This window comes from Chionomys nivalis, chromosome 22 (genome assembly GCF_950005125.1).
Source record: "Chionomys nivalis chromosome 22, mChiNiv1.1, whole genome shotgun sequence".
NCBI lineage: Eukaryota > Metazoa > Chordata > Mammalia > Rodentia > Cricetidae > Chionomys > Chionomys nivalis.
The window spans coordinates 41,565,225-41,592,452 of record NC_080107.1 but is presented as its reverse complement, the minus strand read 5'-3'; the positions used below and the strand labels follow the sequence as shown (position 1 = coordinate 41,592,452).

Here is a 27,228-nt window from a genome sequence, read left to right as displayed (position 1 = left end):
AAAGTGAAGTGATGGGATCCTATGTGGGGATGGGCTGATTGTCTCTGTGAAAGGATCCATGCTGTCTAAAACAAAACCAGAACTGATGAGTGAGTTGGCCAAGGTCCCCAGCTGTAAAATCTTCCTGAAACTATGGCACAACCAGCCATGTAGAACAAATCCTACTGCAAAATGGTTTCCTCCACTGATTTTCTACAACCCTCAGTTAGTGTCTCTAGCTCTCCTTACACTGTGTTGTGTTCATTGTATTCACTATCCCTGCTCAGTCTACTGTGTGCTCCTGTATCCTGACTACTTAATTATATATTATTACAGTGAGACACATGCCAGGAGGAATCCCCAAATGGAACAAGATTGAAAACTATAGGCATGAGGGATGTGTAGATTAAATGAAATTGTTAGAGTCGGCAGCACAAAGGGGCGTTTAAACACATAACTGAAGGTGGTAAAGGTAATGAAGCATGAATGAGAAAGTGGAAGAGAACTCCAGATGGGAAAAACATTCAGTGGGACTTGGAAGAGGCATAAGGAGCCTGGTTGTGCCTGGAACAGACTGGAGGGCATGGAAGATGGAGCAGATGTCAAACAGGGAGAGGGAAATGACCAGAGACCAGATTAGAGAGAGGGCAGAGCAAAGAGCAGTTATTTGTAGGCCACGGTGTCAATTTCACTATTACTCTGAGTAAATGGAGACAAGGGGATGCTGTTGCCATGGTGAAGACAATCCTCATTGGCATAGGAAAAAAAACAAGTGAAATAAAACATAGTAAATGGAAAGATAACAGGAGAATATAAAGAATATAAAGAACTGGAACATCCACCTTCTGAAGCTTTGTCCAGCTTCCACTGTAGTTTTCGGGTTCTTCCCCCCTTCAAGATTCCAGTGTTTTCTGATGTGAGGTGGGTGCTTTCTCTGGGGTGAGACCCTGTGGGTGATATCGTCTTCCCTTCACTATCCCATTGCTCTGTCATCTCTACAGCCACTCAAACCAGGTGTGTGGTCTCTGGTACTGTGTTCTGCATGTCCTACAGGCTTCCCCTTGGATTTCAAAGGGCTCATGGTACCCTCCCAGTTAGGCTGCCTGCCTGGGTTCTCAGCTGTGATTGGTAACTCCTAGAGGGGGCAAAGAGAACTAGGGACCTGAGAAGTGTTGTTCAGCTTGTATGGCTATCCTCCATCCCCTGAAGTGATATTGGTGCAGAGTGGACAGACAGGTGTCCCATATTAGTCATGAGTCATTGTTTTTTACTGTTTTGTTACACTTTCCAAAAAGATTTTATTGATCTCGTATGTGCATGCAAATCACACTGCATTAGTCAAAAGTCTTTGCTTCCAGAAAAGTTCTGACCTTGAGGTATGAATGGTGGAACCCATAGAATAGAATTGCGTAGACATGACATGTTGACCCAACTTTGAGGGGATAACTGGAGGAGGCCAGTTATTCTCTAGACATCCTGAGTAGATATTGAGTCCAACCTTGACCACAGTCATGGTTACTCTCTCACTCTGGGACAAACACACAGCTCTGATTACACTAGAATAAGAGACACTGTGCTCTGGAGCACCACAACTTTGTCAACACACATGGAATCCAATAAATCAGATACCTACTCAGTGTCCCTTGGATCCAACTCCCCAACACCCTGTCCCACAGACAAGCCACCCTGTGACCTAGCCTCCCAAGCTGCTCTCCACACTGAGTTCCACCAGGTGTCTTCATTTCCATGAGGTCACTGTGGGGCTGACCACTAAAGTGCACTCCTCCTCGTAACACACCCTGATCCAGGAGCGCCCTCTGGTGAGTTTCCACAGCAGAAAGCTCAGTCTCTTACCCCATCTACTGGCTCCCAAGCAAAATCTCTTCAATACACATGAATCCTGTGTCTGAATCCTGGCAGGATGAAACCCTTCTGAGGTCCAAGACTGTTCCATTTTGTAATCAGCTATAAAGAAGGGATGCACCATGTCACTATCTCCATCCAATTGTCTATGTTTCCTCAGTGGATCAAGCCCAGCCTGTATTCACAGTGTGGTCCAGTGTACAGGGATATTCTGATTACCAGTCAAAGTCCCCACTCATTTTCACAGTGCCCAAAGAGACCAAACACAAGGAGTCTTACCCTAGATATCAGATGCAAGACCATTTGATTCTGTTATTGTTTGATATCTGTTAGGTGCTATAGTAAAGAGAGAGAAACTCACCAAGATGCTAAGCCTTCATTTCTCAAAGGAACAGAGGGGTTCAACTTTCCTGGAAAAGACTGACACCCAGTTATCTCACTCTAGTTCCTTTATTAAAATATTTACAAGGATCATAGGGGCTGGGAAAGGGCCCAACTACCAAAGTCATCTTGCTCTTGCTACCCATGAGAGCAGACAACCCACACAAGTCTCAGGGCCTTTTGATTATGGCTAGTTCTTATCGCTATAAGAACTCCAGGTTTGGGGCTGGAGAGATGGCTCAGAGGTTAAGAGCATTGCCTGCTCTTCCAAGGGTCCTGAGTTCAATTCCCAGCAACCACATGGTGGCTCACAACCATCTGTAATGGGGTCTGGTGCCCTCTTCTGGCCTGCAGGCATAACACAGACAGAATATTGTATACATAATGCATAAATAAATATTAAAAAAAAAGAACTCCAGGTTTGCCAGGAGTGTCTTAGGTTCAAGGTAAGTGCGGTTGCAAGTTCTCATGCAACACCAAGTGCAGAATTCTCCATAGAGACCTTTCTTGAAGGTTTAAACATTATTAAAACAATTTCTTAGTCTTTACCTATTAACCCAAAAATAGCAAAGGCTTTGCTGGAACACTTCACTCAAGGCCAGATACAAAGGCTTTACTATACATTTTACTAAACTACGTGACACAACACCTGAATGGATGAGCATCATGGGAGCCTTACAACCCCTGGGTAGTTCTTTCATGCCAAGGATCCAGAGGTATGGAATACCACCTGCTTCTTGCATAAAAGGAGATGATGCAGAGCTCCTGGACAGGCATGTTGTGGAGTACTGTCTCAAAAGCATAACATCCACCAGAATTGCCAACAGCAACACTGTGGTTACTCAAGAAACTATTGAGAACAAGACTATTCAAGTATCCTCACATATGGGGGAAGGGGCATCATCAGAACATCACCTGAGTTTCCATCACAGATCAAGAGATTTAGACTTTACATAAGACAGTAATAAAAAGATTTTAATCAATTGAGGAACTTTTCAGACTGACTGATAAGCAAGGAGAGGAGGTACAGGCAAAAGACAATAGTAAATATTTAGCATCACCAGCACCTCTCAGAGTCAGAGATGACATTAACTACTTATCCTGTTACTACTTCCGAAAAGTCAGCAAATACTCAATACCCAAAAGGATATACAGAATGTAAATGGGAACCTATACATATGAAAGATCTATAAGATACTAAGCAAGCAGTAGTATCTTATGGTATGTATTCATCATATGTTACAGAGCTGGTAAAGACATGAGCTTTAATAAATAAGGTCACTCTGCATGATTGGCTTCAATTAGTCTCAGTTGTACTGGAATATGGTCCACAGCTACAGTGGAAGTACTACTGGAGAGAGGAGGCTAAGGCCCTTGAACATCAAGGTAGAACCAGAGGATCTGAGGCCTCCAAAGTTCAAATCTTGATGAGGGCCTTTATTCTGATCTGGATAGCCAAGCTACATACAATGAACACATCTTGTCCCTGTGATGTACAGAGGCCTTGAATGCTTGGTACAAGATACAAGAACTAGGAAGAAGTTTTGAATCATGTGCTAAGGTCATACAAGGTCATACAAGGGAACATTTTTTTGTAACTTTTAAAAGAAAGATTAACTAAAGCTGCACAAATAGGGTTAACAGATTCCGAAGCTAGATGAGTACTTACTGAATCTCTGACTCTTGAAAATGGAAGTTTAGTATGCAAAAAGGTACATGGATATTTAAAGGTCAGATCAACACCAATGGATGAATGGATCCTGCACACAGACAATATTAAATCATTTGACTATAATATCGAGGCTTGGGTAGGAAAAGTGATTTCCAAAGGTATGAAAAGACATCAAAATACCAAATGTTTTAATTGTGGTAGAATAGGCCATCTGAGAAGGAGTTGTAGACCAGGCATTCCTAGAAATAATTCTTCTGGGAATCACAAAAATAGAAGGCCTCAATCTTCTGAATTATGTAGAAGATGCAGCAAAGACCAACATTGGACCAACGAATACAGATCAAAAAGAGAAGACAAGGCAACCTGATGCCATTGGGAAACTACTTGTGGGGGGGGCTCTCACAGGCCCCCATGTCAAACATGGTCCAGTCATCCCCAGTCACTGTGGAGGACTTGCCTCCCCAGGAAAATTTTATATATATATATATATATATATATATATATATATATATATATATACACACACACACATCACACACACACATATATATGTATATATATATATACACATATATATATATTTGAGTAAATAAGAAGAAAGGGAAAACTGGTGTGTGCTAAATGATCTGAAGCTTGTTTCTCCATCTCTGGTTCTCAGGTTGTAACAAGCAGAGAGGACATTTAAAGAAAGAAAGAGAGAAAGAGTAGACAGACATGCACAGATCTTTGGAACAAAGAAAAAAGTAGAGAATCAGAGCCGCCAGTGATCAAGAAAGTAGATTCATTGCAAGTGGAAGAGAACAGATCCACTGCAGGTGGAGTAGGTGAGTGGGGTCCCTGAGTGAAGTGGGTGCTCTGGAAAGCTCTGCTAAAAAGCATGCCACTATGCAAACATTCCACATGCAACAGAGTCAGTATAAAAGGAATTTTAAAAAGCATAGCTAATAGCATAAAGGCAGTTGATAGTTGATGTAACTGCTCTGGTTGTGGGAGCAGGCTGCTATCTGCACAGCTTGGTTAGCAGTGGAACTGCATGAGTCTGAGGCTCCTCCCTGCCATAGTCACCACCTGGGGCTGAGTGGCATAGGAGTAGCTTAGTAAAGATGGTGGTTAAGACATCCAACATGCCCTTAGCCAAGATGGCACCTGTCCATGTGTTGTAAATCCTTCCATTTACTCATCCTCTGGCAGAAGTTAGAAAGAATCCATAAAACTTGGGAATATGCTTTGATCAGCTTGTTTCCCACAGGTGAGGCAGATAGATAAGCCACTGGCTCAGGTCATACTCTGGCTTGTCAGTCAAAAGAATGAGGACCTGGGCAATATGCCTGAAAGATGTGGAGTCCAAAAAGGCATGAAGTCAGAGGCTCGAAGCCAAAAGGACTGGAGCCCCCAAAGAACCCCAGGTTGTGGAAGCCCAAAAATAAAAGTCTATTTTCACCTTGTCTGAATGCCAGAGAGTTTTAGCTTGTTCAAAGTTGTTGGCAATAAGTGTGGCTACATGTCCTGACCTAGGGTGTGGTTTCTTGGTCCTTGTGACATACAGGTCATGACATACAGGTCATGACATATAGGTCATTGACATACAGGTAGATACAGGTAGATCCACTCCACCCTGACCAACAGTCAGGATATTTAAGCACACTTCTGTTCCTTCTTTTGAAATGGGAGGTTTGACATTGGGAGTGATGCCTTCAGGATACTTGGTCTCGGGTGAGTTCACTGCCTAAACAACAGAATGCTTATGACTTGATGTCTCAAAGTATTGTGACAGGTAACTGTTCTGGTTGTCCTTTGTACCATAGTAGAGCAGTCTTTTGTCTTTTTCCCCCTGTGGTGTTAACAGGGGTATAAAAGTGTATGGAAAATTAAATGCAGGCAGATTCTAGTATTCACTGGAACTCCCTCCTGGTACTACTTTCTGTTTTATTGTTTTCACTCGTGTATTTGTTCTCTTTACTTATTTTTTTAATCCTCATGCCACTACCCTGGTAAGGTATACTTGTAGAAGCTGGTTCCTGACAATAGGGCCAAGAAATGAAGGCGCTACTCAGTGAGGGTAGGGCTGATGCTAGGACACTAGGCCTGAGAAGACCTATTGGTCCGAGAAATGAAGGCACCACTCAGTAAGGACAGTGCTAATACACTAGGCCTGAGGTCCTTGCTCATGGGAAATTTGTCAGAGGTGATTGTTGGTGAAAGGAATCAGCTGTAGTCCTGAAGGTGGTGACCAGGGTGAGGGAAACTCACCAATTTTAGCTGGTTTTGTATGTAGATACAGCAGCTGTGTCGATGGGAAACAGGCAATTGTAGAGGTTCATTCAGGGTCCCCAGGGTCCTCAAGCTGACCACCCACAGGCAAGAGGGAACATGGAAGGGGCCTGGTAGAGCCCAGCACCGATGGAATGATATGCAGTATGAGAGACACCTTGATGAACGAGAGCCAGAGGCCTCACAGTGGGTGAGAGACGAATATGCCCCGCAGACAGAGCTTGAGTGCAGAGTTTATTGAGAGAAGGGTAAAGGGGAGGGGAGAGAGAGAGACAGAGACAGAGAAACAGAGAGAGAGAGACACAGAGAGATAGAGTCAGAGAGAGACAGAGAGAGAGAGAGACAGAGAGAGAGAGCTGCTTACCTCTTCAGAAGAATAGCTGGAATGGGTGGAGCTTGTCTCTTAAAGGGACCTTTTGCACTTGTGTACAGACTACTTAGTGATGTAGTAGCCAACGGACCCTGGGATGGCTAGAATACCGCCTGTGTGCATCTTGTCAGGTGACAGGGTCCAGCATTATGCCTGAATCCTCACATGATCAATGACGGAAGCTGGGATAATCTTGCATGACTCCTTTTTCTGTTCCAGGAATTCAACTTCCTGAGACCGTTATTTGCTTTAATTTTTATGCTATTTTTAAAAATATTTTGAGACCAGGGCACTTGCAGCTGAGACTGTCCTTAAGCTTGATAAAAAACTAGCGGTGACCTTGAGCTACTGATCTTCTGCCTCCTCCCAACTACTGAGTACAGGTGTGTGTTCCTAGATTCTATTTGACAACATTTTAAGGTTGCTTGTTTGTTTGGTATTTGGTTTTCTCTCTCTGTCTCTCTGGCATGGACCTATGAGCACTGCCTGTGGGAAGAAGGCAGGACACAATGGAAAGGTCAGAAGAGGTCACAGGAACAGGACAGTGGAGTAGACAGGGAACACAACGCATGCTCTCAATGAAGCCATCCTTGTGGAGACATTTTGGCTCTTCTCGAAATGGAGATGGAAGCTTCTATGGAGTTTAGAGAAACAAGAAGAGGAAGGCACCCAGGAAGCTTCTAACAGGAAGGAGCATTGGACCTTCTCCATCTTAATATCCAGATCTGTACCTTACTTTACCTGTTCCCTTAAAGACTCCCAACTACAGCTTCCAGTACCAAATATCCCAAACCTGAGTGTGAATGAAGACAGAGAGGTATTGAAGAGGGCATAGAGAAGCCCCTAGAGGCCATGGGGGTCCTCCAAGTATGCAACAGAGAAACCATTCAAGGGACAGCTCTAGCCACTGGGGGAAGATGTCCTGCGGATGCCAGGAAACCACAGTCCACCATTCAGACAAACATGAGACTGAACTAGAACAGGCTGGTAGAGTGGGGCTGAGGTGGGCCAAACTGGCAGGATTAGTGAGCTGTTTGGAGGTGGTGGCAGAGTAAAGTCATCAAAGAATGCTGGAGCATGAGGAAGTGCCCTATCCTGAAATGGGACCAAGGAAAGGAGCCAGGACATTGGGTGAGAGGGTTGAGGGGCAGGAACCTAACAGGGACAGTGAGAGGACAGTGACAGGCATCGTGGAAGGATAGGATGAGAGGTGGCTCTCAGGACATGGTGGGGTGGAATTGGCCTTCGGATAAGGGCAGAGCAAAACCAAGAACAAGATCCTGGATCAGGGGGTATCATAGTGAAGCAAGAAAGGTAACCAAGAAAACTCACAAAATAGATACAATCCACAACAGGACAGCCAAGAATGGCAGCCCCACCCTCAGTGATGCTCCTGCCTGGACCCACCAGTAAGACAGAAGCTGAGCATTCACCCAGAGTCCACAAGAGCATCAGCATCAGAGACCTGCCTAAGCTCCCTGGTCCATTCCTCTGTCTGTTCCAGAGACCCCCATCATGGAACAACAGCAAATGGCCCTGGAAGTTCCACCTTCTTTCCATGAAAGCCCAATCAGCCCCATGGGAAGAGCTCTGAGGAAAGAAGGTTCTAGATAGAGACACAAGTTCAAAGTCAACTGTGAGCACAAGGCATCCCAGCGGGACACAGACTAACTGGTCAGAACCTTAGAAAAACAGCACAAAAGCATCCACAACAAGAGAACACTCATCCATCATGGCCCTCAGGCTGAGCAAAGTAACCATTATGGCGGAGGCCTCTGACTACAGAAACTGTAAGGGTGGGGCCTCTATGAGACCCCAAAGCCTCCACAACTTGACCTGCCAACAGAAGCCTCTAGGGGGTTAGAGGGAAGTTAGTTACCAGGCTCTGATTTCATGCCAGAGCCTGTCTCTTACCCATGAGTAAGGCTGGAATCATTTTTAATTAGAGAGAAACATTTCCCTGGGCTTTTCCAATATGTATAACGCTGCCAGCTGTGACAGAAAAGCACACCCAGAGCTTCAGATCTTCTTACGTGAGAAGCCTTAGATCTGAGCTAGAGATAAGCAGACTACATTTCCCTGAAGTCTACAGGTACTAGCAGGCACTGCCTCAGGCCTGCACAGGTGAGGCTGTGACAGGCTCGCTCTCCCACAGCAATGCTCTTTCTTCCGTTCCTCCCCCATTTTCCTCTCTCGAGATCCCTGATGCTATATGGGGAGGAAACTGCTGGTCCTTGGGTGTCCTGAGTCAGGAAAACGACAGATGCCCAGAAATTAGAGGCTTCAGCCGTCAAAGGGCAAATCTCCCCAACCTCATGTGAATACACCTAAGGTGGCTTTCCTTCACACCGCCCCATGGCTGCTAGATGCCTTCCTCACTTCCCCACAGAGCATGATCTCCCTGACCCACCTTCTTCCTAAAGGGCCCAGCCATGACAAGTTCAACAGAGACCACCCATGAATGGACCATCCAGGGGAAAGCACCTAACGTTCCAAAGGAAATACCTAATATTCCGACCATGGTAGATAGGATTACCTGATGTCCCTCAGCCCAGCACACTCAGCAGTACACCCCTAGACAAATGTCTGTCAATCAGGTGTCCTAACCTTAGAAATCCCTCACCCCAACTGAGCTTGGGGCTCTGATTGTGTTAATGTGTTGGACACACAGAGAGTCCAAATTTGAACTTGAATAAAGGCTCTTTGCTTTTACAAACAGTACTCAATCTCCTTGTTGGTTTTTGGGGACTCTGTGATCTGGGCATAACACTTCCCTTCCTCAAAAGTCGTAAAGTTGGTTTCCTTGATTTTTTGGGTTGACTGAAATCCCACTCCTTTCTTAAATACCATAATTTCTGAGATAAAAAAAATCTGTATCCTCTATCTTACATTTTGTAGATCCACAGAAGGTGCCCAAAGTTCAGGAAATTCACGAACTGCAGAAGAGAAGGTGAGACACCACGATCTACTTCACATGTGTTGGAGATATTCTCAGTGTCTCACAAACACACAAAGAATCGAAATCAACCTATCAAGGCAACTTTCTTTTGCAAAAGAACTCTCCACCACACAAATATTGAGCAAGCACACCAAGCAGGAAGTTCACTTGTTTTTGTGGTAACACAGGTCATGAATGAGCCTTATCCCATTGGTAGGAGCCAGACCTCAGAATTGATGTGATTGGCTAATTCATAATTGCTGAGAAAGGGAAGGGTGTGATAGGAAGTTGTCTTAGAAGTGACCAGGGCTTGGCAGACAGCACATACATATGGTGTCAGGATGGTGGAGGTTTATTAAATAACGGCCATTGGCAATTATCAGGAAAATAATCTTGCCAGGTGTGTTGACAGGAAAAGGGGGTGGATCTCCATGAGTTCCAGGCATCCCTCTTCTAGGAGCAAATTCCAGGTCCTGCTGTTGTGGGGACATTCATCAAAGAAGAGTGGTCAGACATGGGTTTAAGCCCAAAGAAAGACATTACTAGTTGGCCTGTGACTAAACTGGGTATTTGGGATCCCAATGTGGCCCTGAACCTTTCTCAGGTTGATCTTTTAAGTACAAAAACCATATTCTGGCCAATGGGTGGTAGCACACATCTTTAACACCAGCATTTGGGAGGGCAGAGACAGGCAGACATCTGTGAGTGCAAGCCTGTTCTATAAGTGAGTTCTAGGACAGTCAGGACTGTTATACAGATAAACCTTGCCCCCAGAAAAAAAAAGCTAGCATTATACTCTGGGTATTCTGGGTTGATACACTTCAGTTAATAAGAACAGTCCGTCAAAAGCAGAATTACAGAAGCTAAAAAGCGAGGTTAGTACATTCTGAGAGCTTTGATGAATTGGGCCTTTGTTTTAGCTTTGGCAGGTGGAGTTGTCTACATGCTAAGTTTTGCAGCCTGAAAGGTACTTTCATCATGGAGTCAGTTCTAAGGTCTGAGGCTCTGTTACACAGCTAGGGATACATAGGGAATCCTGCCACAGAAAGCATAAATTTCTCACACTGTGAGAGATGAAAAACCAGCCAAGGACACACAAGGTCCTCAGGGCCCAGACACCATCTTGGAACAAGATACATGTTGGGTTGGTTTTGTTCTTGTTTTGCTTTTTACTTTTTTATTATTAATTAAATGTGTCATTTATTGTACATCCCAACCAATTCCCCCTCCTTTCCTCCCATTCTCTCCCCCCCACTTTACCCCATCCCATCTCAATTCACTCCTGCTCTGTTTCTGTTTAAAGAAAAGGGCAGGCCTCCCATGGGTGTCAACAAAGCATGGTATATCAAGTTCAAGTGGGACTAAGCTCCTCCCTTTGTGTTAAGGGGGCACAAGGCAGCCCAGTATGAGGCTTCCTGGAAGTCAGCCAAAGCATTAGGGACAGACCCTGCCTCCATCACTAGGTGTCCCACAAGTAGATCAAGATAAATGGGGTTTTAAGAAAATTAAGAATGTCAGAGCTAGGCATGGTGGCATGCCTGTAATTCCAGGACTCTGGAGGTAGAAGCAGGAGGATCAGGAGTTCAAGGCCATCCCTGGCTACGTAGTGAGGCTGAAACTGGCTGGAGCTACTAAAGATTCTGCCTCAATAAAAAGCAAGTGACAATACCCTGCTCTACCATCCCCCCCAAAATGTAAATTTGATGTTGGGAATGGAGTTTGATCACAACACAGTAAAAGAAAAGAAAAGAAAAGTAACAATCTCTTTATTTGGAAACTTCAAATGAAACCCAGAGTATAAAAATAATGTAGTTCAGCAAGTTCAGTCATGTGTACCCTAGGAGAATCTGGACTGGGATCGAGCTTCAGTGGCAACATACTCAAATAGCATCCATGAGGTCCCGGTTTCAACCCCAAGTACCAAGATAAAGAGAAAGAAAATTTAAAACTTCCTACATCATCAACAAATACATTTATTCCCAGGATGGATAACTAACTATTGCCTCATGTGCCAAAACTGAGTAGAGGTTGTTGATCTGCCAGCTGGGCTGAGCAGGAGCTAAGCATCTCTGAGGCCTGCAGGCTGTCCGTCTCCCTGCCCTCCTGCCTCTTCCATGCACACTGACTACCTCTCAAGCCTCTAGAAGAGGCAGAAACAAGCTGAGTGAGGATGCCCAAGCCCTCAGGTAACTGCATGACAGAGTTTCTCCCATTTCTGGAGGCTCCAGGACCAACCCCCTGAGGAGAAGGAGTTTAGGGACACAGTAGGAACTGAAAGTGACTGTCACTCTAGGGCCTCAGAATGTGGTCATCCAAGTGGTACTGTGCCTGCCAGACTCTGAGGTGGGGTAGAAGGTGTCACTTCATAATGTCTCTCAAATTCTTCCAGTTCCACACAGCCTGGAGTGACCCTGGATATAAGGCTGGCCTCTCCAATAGAAATTTAGCTATCTGTTCCTGATTGCCTGATGATTCTTGGGGACAGCCACATATCTCAGCTTCTTCATGATGGAGGGCCAGCCCAGCAGCTGCTGGTCCCACATGTACTCTGGGGACAGCACCTTTGTAGGCTTGTGGTACAGCAGGTACTTGTTCAGATGACTCTCATCATGCCACACTGCCTCGATGCCATTGGCCTTGTCCTCCACCATAGCCTGATGGCAGGCCTTGGTGAGACGGTGCACCTCTGCCACTGACCCCCCAAAGAAGGCCCCCATGTAATAAAAGTCACCCTCATCCCAGGGGATGTAGGCCTGGGACTTCGGCCGGCGCTCGTAGGTAAAGGCTTTTCGGCTGCTTCTGTAGAAGCCAGGATGCAGGGTACCGAAGAGTGCTGAGAGAATCTCCACACCTACGTGGTCTTGAAACTTCATGTCCACATCTGCACACACCAGGTAATCCACCTCCTGCAGAAAGCGCAGCTCAGAGAAGTGGCTGATCATCTCCATCCTGTGCATGGACACATCCTGCCAGCGGGAGTAGTTGTGCACGGTCAGCACCACCAGCTTCCGTCCTGCCCCCAGGGGCACCTGCGGCACCTCGGCAGGATGGTCGGTGAAGACATAGTAGATGACCTTGTGTCCCACCATGAAGTGCTGCTCTGCTGTCTCCAGGAACAGTTTCAGGAACACCACATACCTGTGGAAGATGACAAAGGGGTAAGCAGAGGTTTAACACAGCTAGGTCAAGACTAACCAGGGCAGGGCCCCAGGCTGCAGAAACCATGGCTACCATGAGGTAACAACATCCCCACTTTACAGCTGTACTGAGCAGTCTGCAGGCTGTACCTCACCTCACCCTCCTTTGCTTCAAAAGAGTATAACATCAGCACCACATCTTAGCAAGAAATGTTGAGGCAGAGGCCTGGAAGGAAGCTTTTACTCAGGCAGCACAGATGACTCCAGACATGGGGATCCAGGCAGACATCCTGTAGGTATCTCTTGTCTTGGCAGGCCCCTCAGCAGGCCACCTCACCATGAGTCCGTCACCCTACCTCCAAAAGTGACAGCTCCCTCCCAACACATTCCACACCCCACATTCTTGCATTGGCCTGAGCAGAGCCTGTGCTAACAGGGCCCCACTTTCTAAACCCTGGCGGAACTGGATGAATCTGTAAGGGCCTGGTACCCATGCCCCTCCTTTGTGGCAATCTCAAGGCCCTGTCTTAGGAAAGGAAGGGGCCTCTGTATCCCAGATCTTCCTCATCAGAGACTTGAGGGTGCTGGGGGAGAAGGCACTCAGTAACTCACTATGTCCCTAAGTCTCACTCCATAGTGGGAGCTGCAGGCTGTGTTCCTGCCGCCCCAGCTCCTAGTCGCCTGGCTAGCTTATGCCCCGAAATAACAACACACAAACTGTATTCTTTTAAACACTGCTTGGCCCATTAGCTCTAGCCCTTACTGGCTAATTCTCATATCCTGATCAACCCATCTCTAATAATCTGTGTAGTACCAGTCTTACCGGGAAAGATTCAGCATATCTGACCTGGCGGCTTGCTTCATCGCGTCTGCCCTGGCGATAAGCTGCACGGCGACTGTCTCTGAGAGGAGCTATCGAGTCTGAGCTCACTTCCTCTTCCTCCCAGCATTCTGTTCTGTTTACTCCACCCACCTATGTTCTAACCTATGAGGGCCAAACAGTTTCTTTATTTTTTAACCAATGACCTTCCTCCATCATCACTCCACATTCACTCCACCAGAGGAAGAAATCATCTCAGAGTATGCAGGGAAGGGGAGACCGACACCCTCGAAAGAAGGTCAAGCCTATCCAAACCCTCAGGTACAATGGCGGAAGGCTTCTAACCTGAATTCTAGGTCCTCTCCCAGTCCAGGTTTTCACCTGTTTCATATGGCTGCTTTTCCTTAGATGCTTTTCCCAGGGTCATTTTTCCCCACCAAGGGAACAGGGATCCCCATCACCTGGCAAGTGTGCCAAGCCCTCCCCACCTGTCATAAACAGGCAAGTGGCTGTTTTCCCTGTGCAAAGGTAACCACTGGGCTCCCGGCTAGTTCCCTCAGAGGCCTCCTTCCTACAGGCCAATAACCTACCGACACATACCAGGGCTCTTGCTCACGCACACAGCAGCACCCAGACAAAGTGATGTTTGTATCTTGTTACTGTCAGTTGCTAGCTACTCCCTATTAGCTGCAGACATTCTCAAGGTGCCTAAGATCCCTCCAGCTGAGCCCCAAATCTTTCTCAGGTCTGATTGGTACAAAGGCCTCAGAGCTACCCTTGAACTTCACCTAGCCCTGCAAGGAAGGATACAGAATTCTCACATGCAGACAGCACAAATGCCTCTCTCAGTTCCCCTACAGTCTTCCACACTGTAATGTTGTCTGACCTGATGTCCACAGGCTCCCACAGGCTCCTACAGGCTCCCACAGGCCCCCACAGGCTCCCAAGGCTCCCACAGGCGACTCCCACAGGCTCCCACAGGCCCCCACAGGCTCCCACACGCCCTCAAGGCCCCCACAGATCCCCACAGACGGCAAGGTTCTTGTTTGAGGCCTAACGTCAGCTTGACCCAGAGTCCCAGAGCTACTCCCTGCCCCCAGGAGTAAGACTTCACTCAACCATTTCTGTCCTTTTCCTGCATCCGAGGATGCTTCAGTGACCACAGCTCTGCTGGTACCCTGTCCCTGCCAGCCCTGTGGATGGAGATCCTCACCTGATGCATGTGTTGAGAGATGCAATGGCATCTGCCTGAGAGCACAGAGGCCTGGAGGCAGTTGGCCTGGGGTTCTGAGAGGAGGCAGAGCTGGGCTCATTACCCTGTGAGCCCATCAGTAGTCAGGAAGGTGGCAGAGTGAACAAGTCGTACCCCCCACTACATCCTAAATACAAGCGTGGAATTTATATCTAGGTATGTCTAGCCTCCACCTTTACCATTGTGCACATATGTACATGTGTGTGCATGGCCATTGTATAGATTTGTGTTTATTTGCCTGTGTGCCTGTGTGGAGGACAGAGGTTGACTTTGGGGGGTCTTCTGTCATTTTTCCTTTCTGTTCTTTGGACAGGGTCCCTTCTCTGACTCTGAAGCTCAATGTTTGCCTGTGCTGTCCAGAAAGCTGCCCGGATCCACTTGTCTCTCCCCAACAGCCACAGTACTTGGATTATAGGGGTGTGACTCCATGCCCTGCCCTTACATGGGTGTTAGGGATCAACTCAGGTCCTCACATCCCTGAAGAAAGTACTTTATCCTCTAGCCATCTCTCCAGCACCCTCTGCTTACTTTTTGATGGCAAACACGGTCAGTCCAATGGTGGTGTTCAGAAGCCTGAACTGCTTATTCAGGATGTCGATGTTGAAGGTCCCCTCCCAGATGATGGGAGCCAGCCACGGAGTCAAGACAAGAACATCTTTCCTACTACAAAGGGAGAGAGCCACAGGCAACATGTGACCAAACACGTCTGCAGGAACCCATCTCAGATTCTCACCCTCATCTTCCCCCAGGGCTGCCACCATCCCTGAGTGAGGGCTGGACCAATCAGTGGCTCTCACTGACTACCCCAACCCCACTCTAAAAGCAACTGAGTTTACTACCACTGCAGCCTGAAAACCCTGGTGACAGAGACAGGAAACAATGAACAGAAGCCCAGATGGGGAATGAGAGCCAGAAGATGCTCTGGGCTCCAGAATGAGACAACCTTAAGTCTCGGAAAGGGTTGTTGAAGTGAGTGCAAAGAGAATCATAATTGGGTTTTTGTTTTTTCCAGTGCTGGAGACTGACCCAGGGCCTCAGGTGTGCTGCTGAATGTTCCCCAGAGCAAGCAAATCGTCCTTCTGTACCTTTGCGACTCCTGCACTACACATACACTGATTAAATCTACTCACCTGGGTGTTAGCACCTTTGGCTGGGTGTAGACCATCCTGCAATAAGAAAACACCAGAACTCAAGGTGACAAGAAAGTCCCTGGGATGCATGTCACTGGCAGCTGTGCACCAGGCACAGAGACCTGAACAAGTGGTGGCAACCAAGCCATTGAGTCTGTCCATGATCCTGGAAGCTGAGGATGAGCTGAAGCAGGAAGATCACAGTCTTGACTGAAAGTAGGGAGAGAAACCATTGTATCTCCTACCCCACTTAAGGATAGGAGAGACAAGAACTACCTAAATTCACAAACCTGATGGAACCAAACAGTTTTGTCTCTGGTAGATGTTGACCACCCCACCTCAGTCAGAAACCTGCCTTGATCCTCTTCTGGCTGGTGGCACACAAAGTCCTGGCTCTCTCTGTCTATTATGATTTATGGCGTGAAAGGGACCCTGGCAGGTCCCATGGCATATACAGACCTGTTACGGTACCAGAGAGACCTTTGTGGCAGATGGGGCCAAATCACGATTGGTGACAAATACACCATGCAGACAGAATTTGAGTGTGGAGTTTATTGAGGGTAGGGTAGAAGAGAGGGAAGGGAGGGAGGGAGAAAAGGGAGGAGAGAGAATCAAAGGCCTGTTTACATCTTCAGAAGAGCATGGAGGGAAAAACACAGTCTGTTACAATACACAGAGGACCAAGAGGATGAGTGACCAGCCACCTAGTGGGGGCCTCCACATGGGGGCAAAGCCCTGGGCTTCTCTCCCACATCAACACTGTCCATTGGACCCTGCAAACTACAATCCCCACCCCGTCCCTAAACTTGCCTATCCTTCCACAACCTCAGTAGAACTCTGAAATACAGTTTGCTACAATACAGAGAGGATGAACAGAGAGAACCACAAGAGAGGACCATGAGGGAGGACCAATAAAGGAACTCTAAAGCACAAGCTGTGACTGCACATAGTAGACCAAGAGGGCAAACCAGTAAAGCAGACCAAGAGAGCAGGCTAAGAGAGACCTCAGTGGCTCCCTAAGACACAGAGAGTGACAGTATAGAGCAGATCAAGAATAGTTCCTAAAGATGAAAACAAAGTAAGGACTGGACCAAAATGCAAAGACACTGCCGGCATCAATTGAAGGAAGAGATGGGTAGGCACCAATGCAAGGATTCATTCAACAACCTATAAAGCAATATTGTAACACAAGAACCCAGTGGTTATATAACAGGAAGACTTGATCATCTGAATCCAGAAGAAACAGAAGAAAATGATTTTAAATGTAACTTTATGAAGATATGGAAACTTTAAAGAGGAAGTGAAAAACTCCCTTAAAGCAACAGAAAATGGAAGAATTTAATAAATCCCTCAAAGAAATGCAAAAAGGCCATGAAAAAACAACCAAACAGGTGAAGCAAAGATTATGAGATTGAATACTAAAATAGAGGCAATAGAGAAAACACAAACCGAGGAAATTATGGATATGAAAAACTTGGGTAAATGAACAGGAACTACAGAGGCAAGCATAACCAACAGAATACAAGAGCTGGAAGAGAGAATCTCAGGTGTTGAAGATACTATAGAGGAAATCAATTCATTCATCAAAGAAAACATAAAATTCAACAAATTTTTAACACAAAATATTTAGAAAATCTGGGACACCATGAAAAAACCAAATTTAAGGATAATAGGGATAGAAGAAGGAGAAGAACTCCAGCTCAAAGGCACAGAAAATATAATCAACAAAATCACAGAAGAAAACTTTTCCAACCTAAAGAAGGATATCCCTATGAAGGTATAAGAAGCTTACAGAACACTAAATAGATATAATATAATAATCAAAACACAAAACTAACAGAATAAAGAAGGAATATTAAGAGCTGCAAAGGAAAAGTTCACGTAACATATAAAGGTAGACCTAACAGAATTACACTCAACTTCTCAATGAAAACCATAAAAGCCAGAAGGTCCTGGGCAGATTGCTGCGGATGCAAACCCAGACTACTATACTCAACAAAGGTTTCAATCACCATTGATGGAGAAAACAAAATATACCATGAAAAACCAGATTTAAACAATGTGTATTCAAAACCTAACCCTACTAGAAGGAAAATCCCAACCCAAGGAAGTTAACTGTGCCCACAAAAACACAGGCAACAGATAACCTCCCACCAGCAAACCCCCTGCCCCTAAATGGAAACACACATACACACCACCGAAAAATAACAGGAATTAACAACCAGTGGTCATTAACACCTCTTAATATCAATGGACTCAATTCCAGTGGAAGGGGAAGAGGAGGAGAGAAGGGGGGAGGAGGAGGAATACTTGAGAGAATGGGATAGTCGTGATGGAGGAAGGAAAGAAATGAGAGCAAGGAAAGAGATATTCTGACTGAGGGAGCCATTCTGGGCTAGTAAGAAACCTAGCACTAGAGAAATTCCCGGGAATCCACAAGGATGACCCCAGCTAAGCCCCTAAGCAATAGAGGAGAGAGGGCCCAATCTTAACTTGCCCTGTTATCAGACTAATGAATATCTTAAATATTGCCATAGAACCTTCATTCAGCAACTGATGAAAACAGAGTCAGAGATCCGCATCAGGGCACTGGGCTGAGCTCCCAAAGTCCAGTTGAAAAGTTGGAGGAATGAGAATATGAGCAAAGAGGTCAAGACCATGATGGAGACACCCACTGAAATAGTTTACCTGAGCTAATTGGAGCTCACCGACTCCAGCTGGACAGGAAAGGAACCCACATAGGACCAAACTAGTCCCTCTGAATGTGGTTGACAGCTGCATGGCTGAGGCAGATGGAGGGTCCACTGGCAGTGACAGCAGGATTTATCCCTACTGCTTCTACTGGCTTCTTGGGAACCCATTCTCTTTGTATGGATATCTTTCTCTGCCTAGATATAGTAGGGAGGGCCTTGGATCTTCCCCAAAGCACCATGACTTATCCTCTCTGTGGAGTGGATGGGATGGGATGGGGTAGGGGGTAAGTGGAGGAAATGGGAGGAGGGGAGGCAGTGGGAACTTGAATTGGTATGTATAATGAAAAAGGATAGTTTGTTTTCTTTTTTTAAAAAAATAAAATAAGAAGAGCAATGAGGAAGAGATTAGGGGTGGACAGAGCTTGTCTCTTAAAGGGACAGGGTACTGTTTGCCATGCACATTGGCGTGACGCAGGGTGTGACACACTGCTCCAGGTTCCCAAGGGTCAGGGCCCAGGTGAGCCTGAACACTAACACTGTCTCTGTCAGAGGTCTGTCCTAACATAGGTGTAAAGTTTCCTCAAAAGGTCTGGAGCAGTGTATGGCAGCGGAATGTCCCCACAAAGAATGTCAGGCCCCAAGGGACAAGAGTCACCTTTGCTAGTAAGCTGCTTGCCCTATGATGGCTTGGAAATCAGATGCAGGGCTCGAGAGATGCTCAGCTGTAAGAGCACAGGCTCTTCTTGCAGAACAATGGGATTCAGTTCCCAGCACCCACATGGAGACCCACAACAGTCTCTAAGTTCAGTTCCAGGGAATCTGAGTTTATTTTCTGTTTTTTTGGGACACAGGAATAAATGTGATACACAGGTATACATGCAGGCAAATTATTCATACACATACAAAAATTAATTTTTTAAGATAGAGAAGAAGCCTTTAAATAAACATGGAAAATTTCTGCACAGGACAAAGTTTGATGACCCCTTAGTGGATGAGTCTGGCCAGTCACATAAGATAAACCCTACAGGACCCCATCCCTAGGAGACACTACTACAGAGTGTCCGTGCTCAGAGGAACAACACAGAACAGGCAAGATGGGTGCCAGGACCCCCAGTAGGGCCGGGCAATGGGGAGTCGGTGTTTAACGGACACAGTTTATAAGATGGGATGTTCTGGAGATGGATGGCAGTGATGGCAGCATGAATGTGCTCTCTGCACTGAACGTTGAAATGGTGAGGACGGTCAACTCACGTGCTGTGTGTGCTGCCCTGGGAATGGGGTGAACAGCTGTAAACTCAGCTCTGTACCTCAGGAGCCAGGCAGACAATTTAAAAGAAGTCAAATGACATGCAGTTAGTCAACACAAAGTGTAGGGCTAAGTGCTCTGCTTTGGGTCCAGGAAGGGACATCCCAACTGCTCATAATTACACACACACATGCGCACATGCACACACACACATGTATGCACACATGCACACTTGCGCGTGCGCGCGCAAACACACACACACACACACACACACACACACACACACGTCCATCTGCACCCCTTAGTCCAGAGTGGCGAGCACCATGTGAGGGCAGGTTACCTTGACAGGGCTACAACTTCCCGGACATCCAGCTCTCCGATAGCCACACTGCAAAAGGAGAACACAGGAGACAGATTTCGACCAGGTACACAGAGACAGGAGGAAGGAGCACAGCTCCTGAGGGTACAATAATCTGTTACAGTTAAAGAAGAACATAATGGCGAACACCCCAGACACTATGTCAACAACATGAAATCATGCACTGCCATTTCATAGATTCCAATGGGTAGGGAAGAGAAATTGTTCTAAGGGCTGCCCATGTAGGTAGGAGAATGAGCCTGAAGCCAGAAAAGACAAGTTTCCCCCCCAAATCACTCCATTTAAAGACAGCAGAGGGCAGTTGAGGATGCTCTGGGCAGCTTAAAGTAGGATTAGACCCATCCATACAGAAGTACAGGCAGAGGCCACAGCATGTAGCAAAATGTTCATCTAGTTAGTAACCAAAACACATATACACATGTATGACAGACACACAAACATGATATATGCATACATATAAACAAATATGATACACACATATTACACACACATATGATACATACATATATGACACACACAGTCTACAAACACTCACCTAGTCACAGTTCCTTGGTGTCCCAATTCCTGACTTCTGTGGCCCAGGAATCCATAGCTGTGGGAGGGGTGTGCACAGGGGCAGCTGTTCAGGACACAGACCTGAGACTGCATGTCCCTCCCTCCCTCCAGAATGTACCACTGCACCCAGCACAGTGAGCACACAAGTTCCCAATGGGTATTCAGGGCCACGTGACAGGACTAAGCATGTCCACCACACTAAAAGAAGAGGTGGCAAGAGGAAGGACCCTGGGCACAAGGTCTGGACCTGGACACATGTAACAGTGGCAGACAGCCCATTCTCCATGCCAGGTACCTATAACCCAAGATCACATCTGGGATTATTTCCTGATTGTGTCTACAGAAGCCTCAGTAGACATGGCAGTGACTTTGCTCTGTCAGGGTTCTCAGACCATCTGCATCTAGAGAGAAATGCCTCCGAGCCACCAGGCCTGCCTTTGCCTCCTTCCCCAGACCCACCCACATAGCTAGGGTCAAATGACAGGGCATCCAGTCCCAAGATTTTGTGAAATCAGAAGAGGTTTGCAAGAGAGGGTTCACTAAGGAAACCAAAAAAGCTTGACATGCCACTGTGTTGGAGCAAGAGCAGCATCCTCATGACCGACGTGGTAGTGGGTATGCTCGTAGCTCAGGGTCCCCATCAGGGTCTGATGAGCTTCTCACCAGCCTGGATTCTTACCCAAAGAAGACCAAGATGAACATTGTGAGGGGAAGGATTCCAAGGTAAAGCGAGAAGCATTTTTGTCTTCCTGAAAAACAGCAGCATGGGATCCAGTTACTTACCCCCTTCTTAGGCCTGACCCCCCTCCAGGCCTCTCCCAAGATTCAGAGGTCATCCCAAAAACCACACCCACCACTGTGCCCTATCTCAGGCAGCCCCAATCCTTGATGAGGCTCCAGCCTGACTGAGCACTCAGAGGGGAAAGAAAGTTGTTTACTTCCTGCTCCTGACTCCAGCTGCTCCCTTGGGCCCTCAGGATCCCTTTGGGCCCACATGTCCTCAAACTACTGAGCACCCCTTCAGAAATGAACCAAAATGAATACCTTGGGGCCATTGCTGACTCCATCAGAGGAGGCTAGGGCCAGCTCCCCCTCTGTCCCCTGTAGGCTCACATCCACAAGGACAACAGTTGGCATGTGTTGACTGAGTTTTCTCTCCTGCCTGGTTCCCACAATTATTAAGTCCCAAAGAAATCACACAGAGGTCTACATTAACTATAAACTGATTGGCCCATTAGCTCAGGCTTCTTATTAACCCTTATAACTTATATTAACCCATTATTCTTATCTATGTTAGCCACATGGCTCAGTACCTTTTTTGGCAGGATAAGTCACATCTTTCTTCTTCTGTGGCAGGCTCACAACTGCAGAAAGAGCTTCCTTCTTCCCAGAATTCTCCTGTTCTCATTGACCTGCTTCTACTTCCTGTCTGGTTGTCCCACCTATATTTCCTGCCTGGCTACTGAACAATCAGCATTTATTTAAAACATAATTGACAGAATATTACAATTGTCCCACACCAGGCCTGTTCTAGGACTTTTTCTCACACTGGGGTTGAAACCTAGGGCTCATGAGTATTGGGTAAGTGTTCTACCATGACCTATGCCCCTAATAGCTCAGATGACTGTCACGTCTCTAGAAGTTACGTATTCTCATAATCAAGTTCAAACAGACCTAAAAGACATGGATCTAAATAGACTCAGGTGTGGGCTCTGGAGAAGAACTCAGTGGGTAAAGCTTTTGTCACAGCCACACAAACCTAGGGACCTCAGTTCAGATCCCCAGAGCCTGGGAAAAGCCAGACATCTGGAACCCCAGCACTCCTGTGATGAGATGGGAAGGGGGTGGGAGACTCCAGAAGCTCACAGCCAGCTCTGCTGCACACAGCGAGGAACAACAAAGAAACCCTGTCTCAAACAAGGTGAAAGTCAAGGACTGTCACTCCCCCACGGCTGTCCTCTGACACTCACAGACACACCTGCACACACATGGTGTGTTTTTAAAGGTTTATGTCTAAAAAGCCTTAGTCTCCCTGTCCCAGCCGGTTACCTTCCCCTTTAAACCACCTGATCTGGTACTTTGTTTCTTATTTTATTTGCTTATTTAGTTGCACATGTGTGCACCTGTGCCTGCCTCAGAGCACTAATGGAGGTCAGAGGGCAACTTGCAAAGGTCGGTTCTCTTTCCACACTGTGAGTTCCAGGGATTGAACTCAGGTCAAGTTTGTCTTCCAGCACCTTTACCCTCTGAGCCATCCCATTTGTCACTTCTTATGCTTCCTCTCCACGTCTCCACATCCTCCCACAATGGAACAGCTGAGATCTAAAAAGCTTCTAGAAACAAAGAGAAACTGACATGTGAACTTTCTTTGTCCTCATTATGTTCTCCTCCGTGTTTTGGTGGTCACAGGTTATAGAGGAATCTAACTGAAGGTAACATTTCCCCAATATTTAAATAGTTGCTACTTTTTAACTTTTAAAAATAACTCCTTTGGGGATAAAGAGATGGCTCACCACATTAAGAGCACATGGCATCTCACAACCATTATTAACTCCAGTTTCAGGGAACCCAATAAGGTCTCTGGCCTTTTAAGGCACCAAGCATACCATTGATTTACAGAAATACATAAATATAAACTTCTTCTTTTTTTTTTTAAATAAAAAAGCAAATGCCTGGTGTATTAAAAAGGAAAGAGCAAGGTTTTTAAAGGCAAAAACAAGAAATAGTGTGTATACTTTTTTGTTCCTTTCTTGTCTGGTTGAGTATTTTAGTTTTTGTGGTTGTTGTTGTTGATGTTGCTGTTGTTTTGGGGGTGTTTGTTTGTTTGTTTGTTCTGAGACAGGTTTTTTTTCCATGTAGCTCTAGCTGTCCTGGAACTCAGTCTGTAAACCAGACTGGGCTTGAGCTCAGAGATCCACTTGCCTCCTGCTCTGAGTACTGGAATTAAAGGCATGTGCCACCAATACCACCAATCTTTTAAAGTATAATTTAAATCTAACAAAATATGCCCATTTAATCCAATGTGATCTCTGATCTTTTAAGGCACCAAGAATACAATTGGCGCACAGAAATACATGCAGACAGAATGCTCATGTACATAATTATAAATAATTTTATATTTAAGGTATTGTTTGATGCTCTTTGAACAAGGAACCCCCTTGCTGTGTATGCCCCACATTCCCTTCCTCATCTATATATGAATCTAGAGACCCATCTGCCTTCTTGGCTGGATGTTTACATAACACAATGCTGTCAATACTCACCACAGGAGCCTGTGAGACCTCTTCATTGTTTTTTATTGCTTTTTAAAAAATATCCCCAACAGTTTCAACCATTTAAGGAATTACATTCTTCCTGTCACATCATTCTAGCAGTCATCAAAAACCACGTGGTGGGAGCTGGAGAGGTGGCTCAGGAATTAAGCACACTTGCTGCGCTATCATGGGGGCCTGAGCTGGGATCCCAGTAGGCATGTAAAACAAGGATTCCTGGAGGAAGACCTGTAACCAGGTAACACACACTCTAGGTGTGTGTGTGTGTGTGTGTGTGTATCCCTGGGGTTTGTTGGCTTCAAGATTAGATTAACTGAAGAAACTGAGTCTCAGGTTTACAGAGAGACTCTACCTTAAAGTAATAGATAAAGAGTTATAAAGAGGGACACCTAATGCCCACTCCTGCCATCTGTACATGCACTCCTGGATGTGTGTGTGTGTGTGTGTGTGTAACTTTCAAAATTGAAGAAATATAAAAAAGGGATATGTGGTAATTTAAATGTAATTGGCTCCATCCTCTCATAGGGAGAGGAACTATTCAAAGGTCTGGCTTTGTTGGAGGAAGTGTGTCACTATGGAGGTGGGCTTTGAGGTCTCATATATGCCCCTGCCACACCCCAGTGTCTCAGACCACTTCTTATTGCCTGTGGGTCAAGATGTATAACACTCAGCTGCTTTTCCAGCAAGTCACCATGTCACACAATGATGCTGTGAAGAGATACCATGATCACAGCAGCCCTTATAATAATTCAACCTCTTAAAATTAATTCTCCCCAATTTCATATATTTCTATTATAAGTGCTGCTGTGGTCATGGTATCTCTTCACAGAAATAGAAACACTAAGACAGGAGATAGTAACATCTTTAAAAGATAAAAAAAAATAGTTTACCAGGCATTTTACCAAAGAAACACAAACTGTTCAAAATTTCTTGCTCTTAGAAGAGCACAAGTCAAAACCACAGTAACTGCTGGGTTTCTGTGGGTCACAGACTATCACCAACCATCAACCACTACTTCTACATGGAATGAAGAGATGTTAAGTATGATCCGCCAGGTTCTGACAAGCAGGTCACCCTAAGGCATGATTGCTTCTGAGATGTTCATTAGGTCTTCTTGTCAAGCACTGGGGAGACCCACAGAAAAGAGGAAGACCCAGCATGCAGATACTTTCCAAAATTCCTGGTTGATCAGTTCACCAAGAACTAGTACTTTCTAAAAAGCCACACATCAACCATGCTCAACCAACTCACCAACAACCATTGTGTCTAAACTCCAGGCTTTCTTTGTCTGGTGGGGGCCCTCTCTACCTTCCAGCACTCTTCACCAACTTCTGGGGGTGTGCCTCTCCTGCACTGGCTCTTCTCCTGACACACTGGTTCTCAGACTTGCACACACCAGGTCTCTCACTTATATGGATACGCATACCTCCAAGCTTATCTTGGCAGGCAATCTTCTGGTATCTTGGTTGATGATAACTACCAGTGTTCAAGAAGTTTCACTAAGTAGATGAATAGAGATTAAACAAGACAGGTAGCCCAAGAACAGGCAATAATTTGCCAAATTCCTCAAAAACCCTGAACGTTTTTAATCTTCAAGACATCTGTCTCAGGTCCAAGCATGGACCAGATCCTGAACTGGGGCCTCAAGGATATGAACACCCACTGAAGAGTGGTCCTCAGAGGGTCCCAGAACAAGTGAAATGACTGGTCTCTGACCTGAGGAAACAATGCAGCACAAGGGCAGAAGGAACCAAGGAGCTGGTTTTCTTATCTTGACTAAAGACTGCGTCACAGGTGGCAAAAGTTATCAAATTGTATACACTGTATGTTTTACTATATAAGAGCTGTTAACGTTTATTGGGAAGATAGAGATTACAAAAGAAGGACAGTGGAGGTAAACAGATAAAGAAAGCACAGAGAACAGCCCAGGAATGCATTCCCAATGACAGAAGCAGGGGTTGCAGTATAGCAACTCAGCTGCATTCTCTCTGTGTCTCTCCAAACCTATCTTTCCACAGCAAAAAGAGAGAAATTTACCCCTTCCCACTCCAAGAATGCACTGAGAGATCCATGAGCCTAAACAGAGCCTGGCTGAACGAACACCAACATTGAGGTGGTTGGAATCACCAGGAATGAGTGGCCCCTTATTATACAAATCATATTTTTTTAACCCAAACTTTGTCCTAAGAGGCTTTATCAACTACTTAGCACCACCGACTCAGCCCAGAATGATAAATTATGTTTTCCTGGGAATAAAAAGTGAATCACCCTATTATGGGTGTGAGTTGAGACTGTCGGTGCATATGGGCATATTAAAATCAAACTTGAGTGACCTCTACGAGTCCAGGCCCCTGAGCCAGCGATGTCTGCGGGAGCAGGCCAGAGTGAGTGACCTCTACAGTAGGAGATCTGAGACAGCAATGTCTGTGGGACCAGGCCCAGATCAGCAACCTCCTTGGGAACAGGCCCAAGCCAGTGACCTTAGCCAGAGCAGACCCAAGCCAGCGACCTCCACAGGACCTGGTCCAGGTCAGTCACTTCTGTAGGAGCAGGTTTGAGACAGGAACACTCACGGGAACAGGTCTGAGCCAGCCACCTTCACTGACCCAAGTTGGAAACCTCTGCTAGAGCAGACCCCAGCCAGCGATCTCCATGAGAGTAGGCGCAAACCAACCACCTCCACAGGAGCAGGACTGAGTCAGCGACCTCCATGGGAGCAGACCCAAGCAAGCAACCTCCATGGGAGCAGGCTCAAACAAACTCTCGGATTGCAGATCAAACTCTGGGAACACCAAGCGACCTCTGGGAATGCCGACTGACCTCCAGGGTAACAGGAACCATGTCCCAGACTCCACCATGAGGAGCAACCATCTAAGCCTTGAATCCACTGGCACCTAGAAGAGTGATCACCAGAGACAGGGCCACAACTACAGCAGTCAGAGGAAAAGAGGGGTAGACAAGGTAAGAACTCACTCAAAACCACAAAGAGCAACATGACACCAACAAAATTTAGTGACTCTAAAACAGCAATACAGATGAAGTAGAAGAAAATAACCTAAAAAATAACTTTAGGAGAATTTTTGAGTACCTTAAAGCAGAAATGAAAAATTCTCTCAAAGAGATGGAGGGAAAGATAAACAAAGAATTTGAGGAAGTCAACAAATCCCTTAAACAAAACCAAGAAACAGCAATCAAACAGGAAAAAGAAATGATCCAAGACTTGAAAACTGAAAGAGATGGCCACTTACCCAACACCCAGCAACCCAATAA

General features: G+C 45.9%; 1 protein-coding gene across 1 annotated transcript; it reads right to left on the bottom strand.

Annotated features, from left to right (window-relative positions):
* Positions 1-11,921: 11,921 nt before the first annotated feature.
* LOC130864483 (histo-blood group ABO system transferase 2) lies at positions 11,922-21,403 on the bottom strand. The gene is made up of 5 exons (XM_057754942.1): positions 21,366-21,403; positions 20,667-20,723; positions 15,814-15,849; positions 15,212-15,346; positions 11,922-12,612 (listed from the first exon to the last, which is right to left on the bottom strand). Exons 1-5 carry the CDS (start codon positions 21,386-21,388, stop codon positions 11,922-11,924), a joined length of 942 nt encoding a protein of 313 aa, XP_057610925.1. The 5' UTR covers positions 21,389-21,403.
* Between the last annotated feature and the right edge of the window lie 5,825 nt (positions 21,404-27,228).

Excerpts from the sequence above, each read along its gene's own strand:
- LOC130864483 (XM_057754942.1), bottom strand. The coding sequence starts at position 21,388 with ATGTTCATCTTGGTCTTCTTTGG. Across the intron at positions 20,724-21,365 it reads TTCATCTTGGTCTTCTTTGG|CTATGGATTCCTGGGCCACA; the intron begins GTAAGAATCCAG and ends CCCCTCCCACAG. Across the intron at positions 12,613-15,211 it reads ACCGTGTTTGCCATCAAAAA|GTATGTGGTGTTCCTGAAAC; the intron begins GTAAGCAGAGGG and ends CATCTTCCACAG.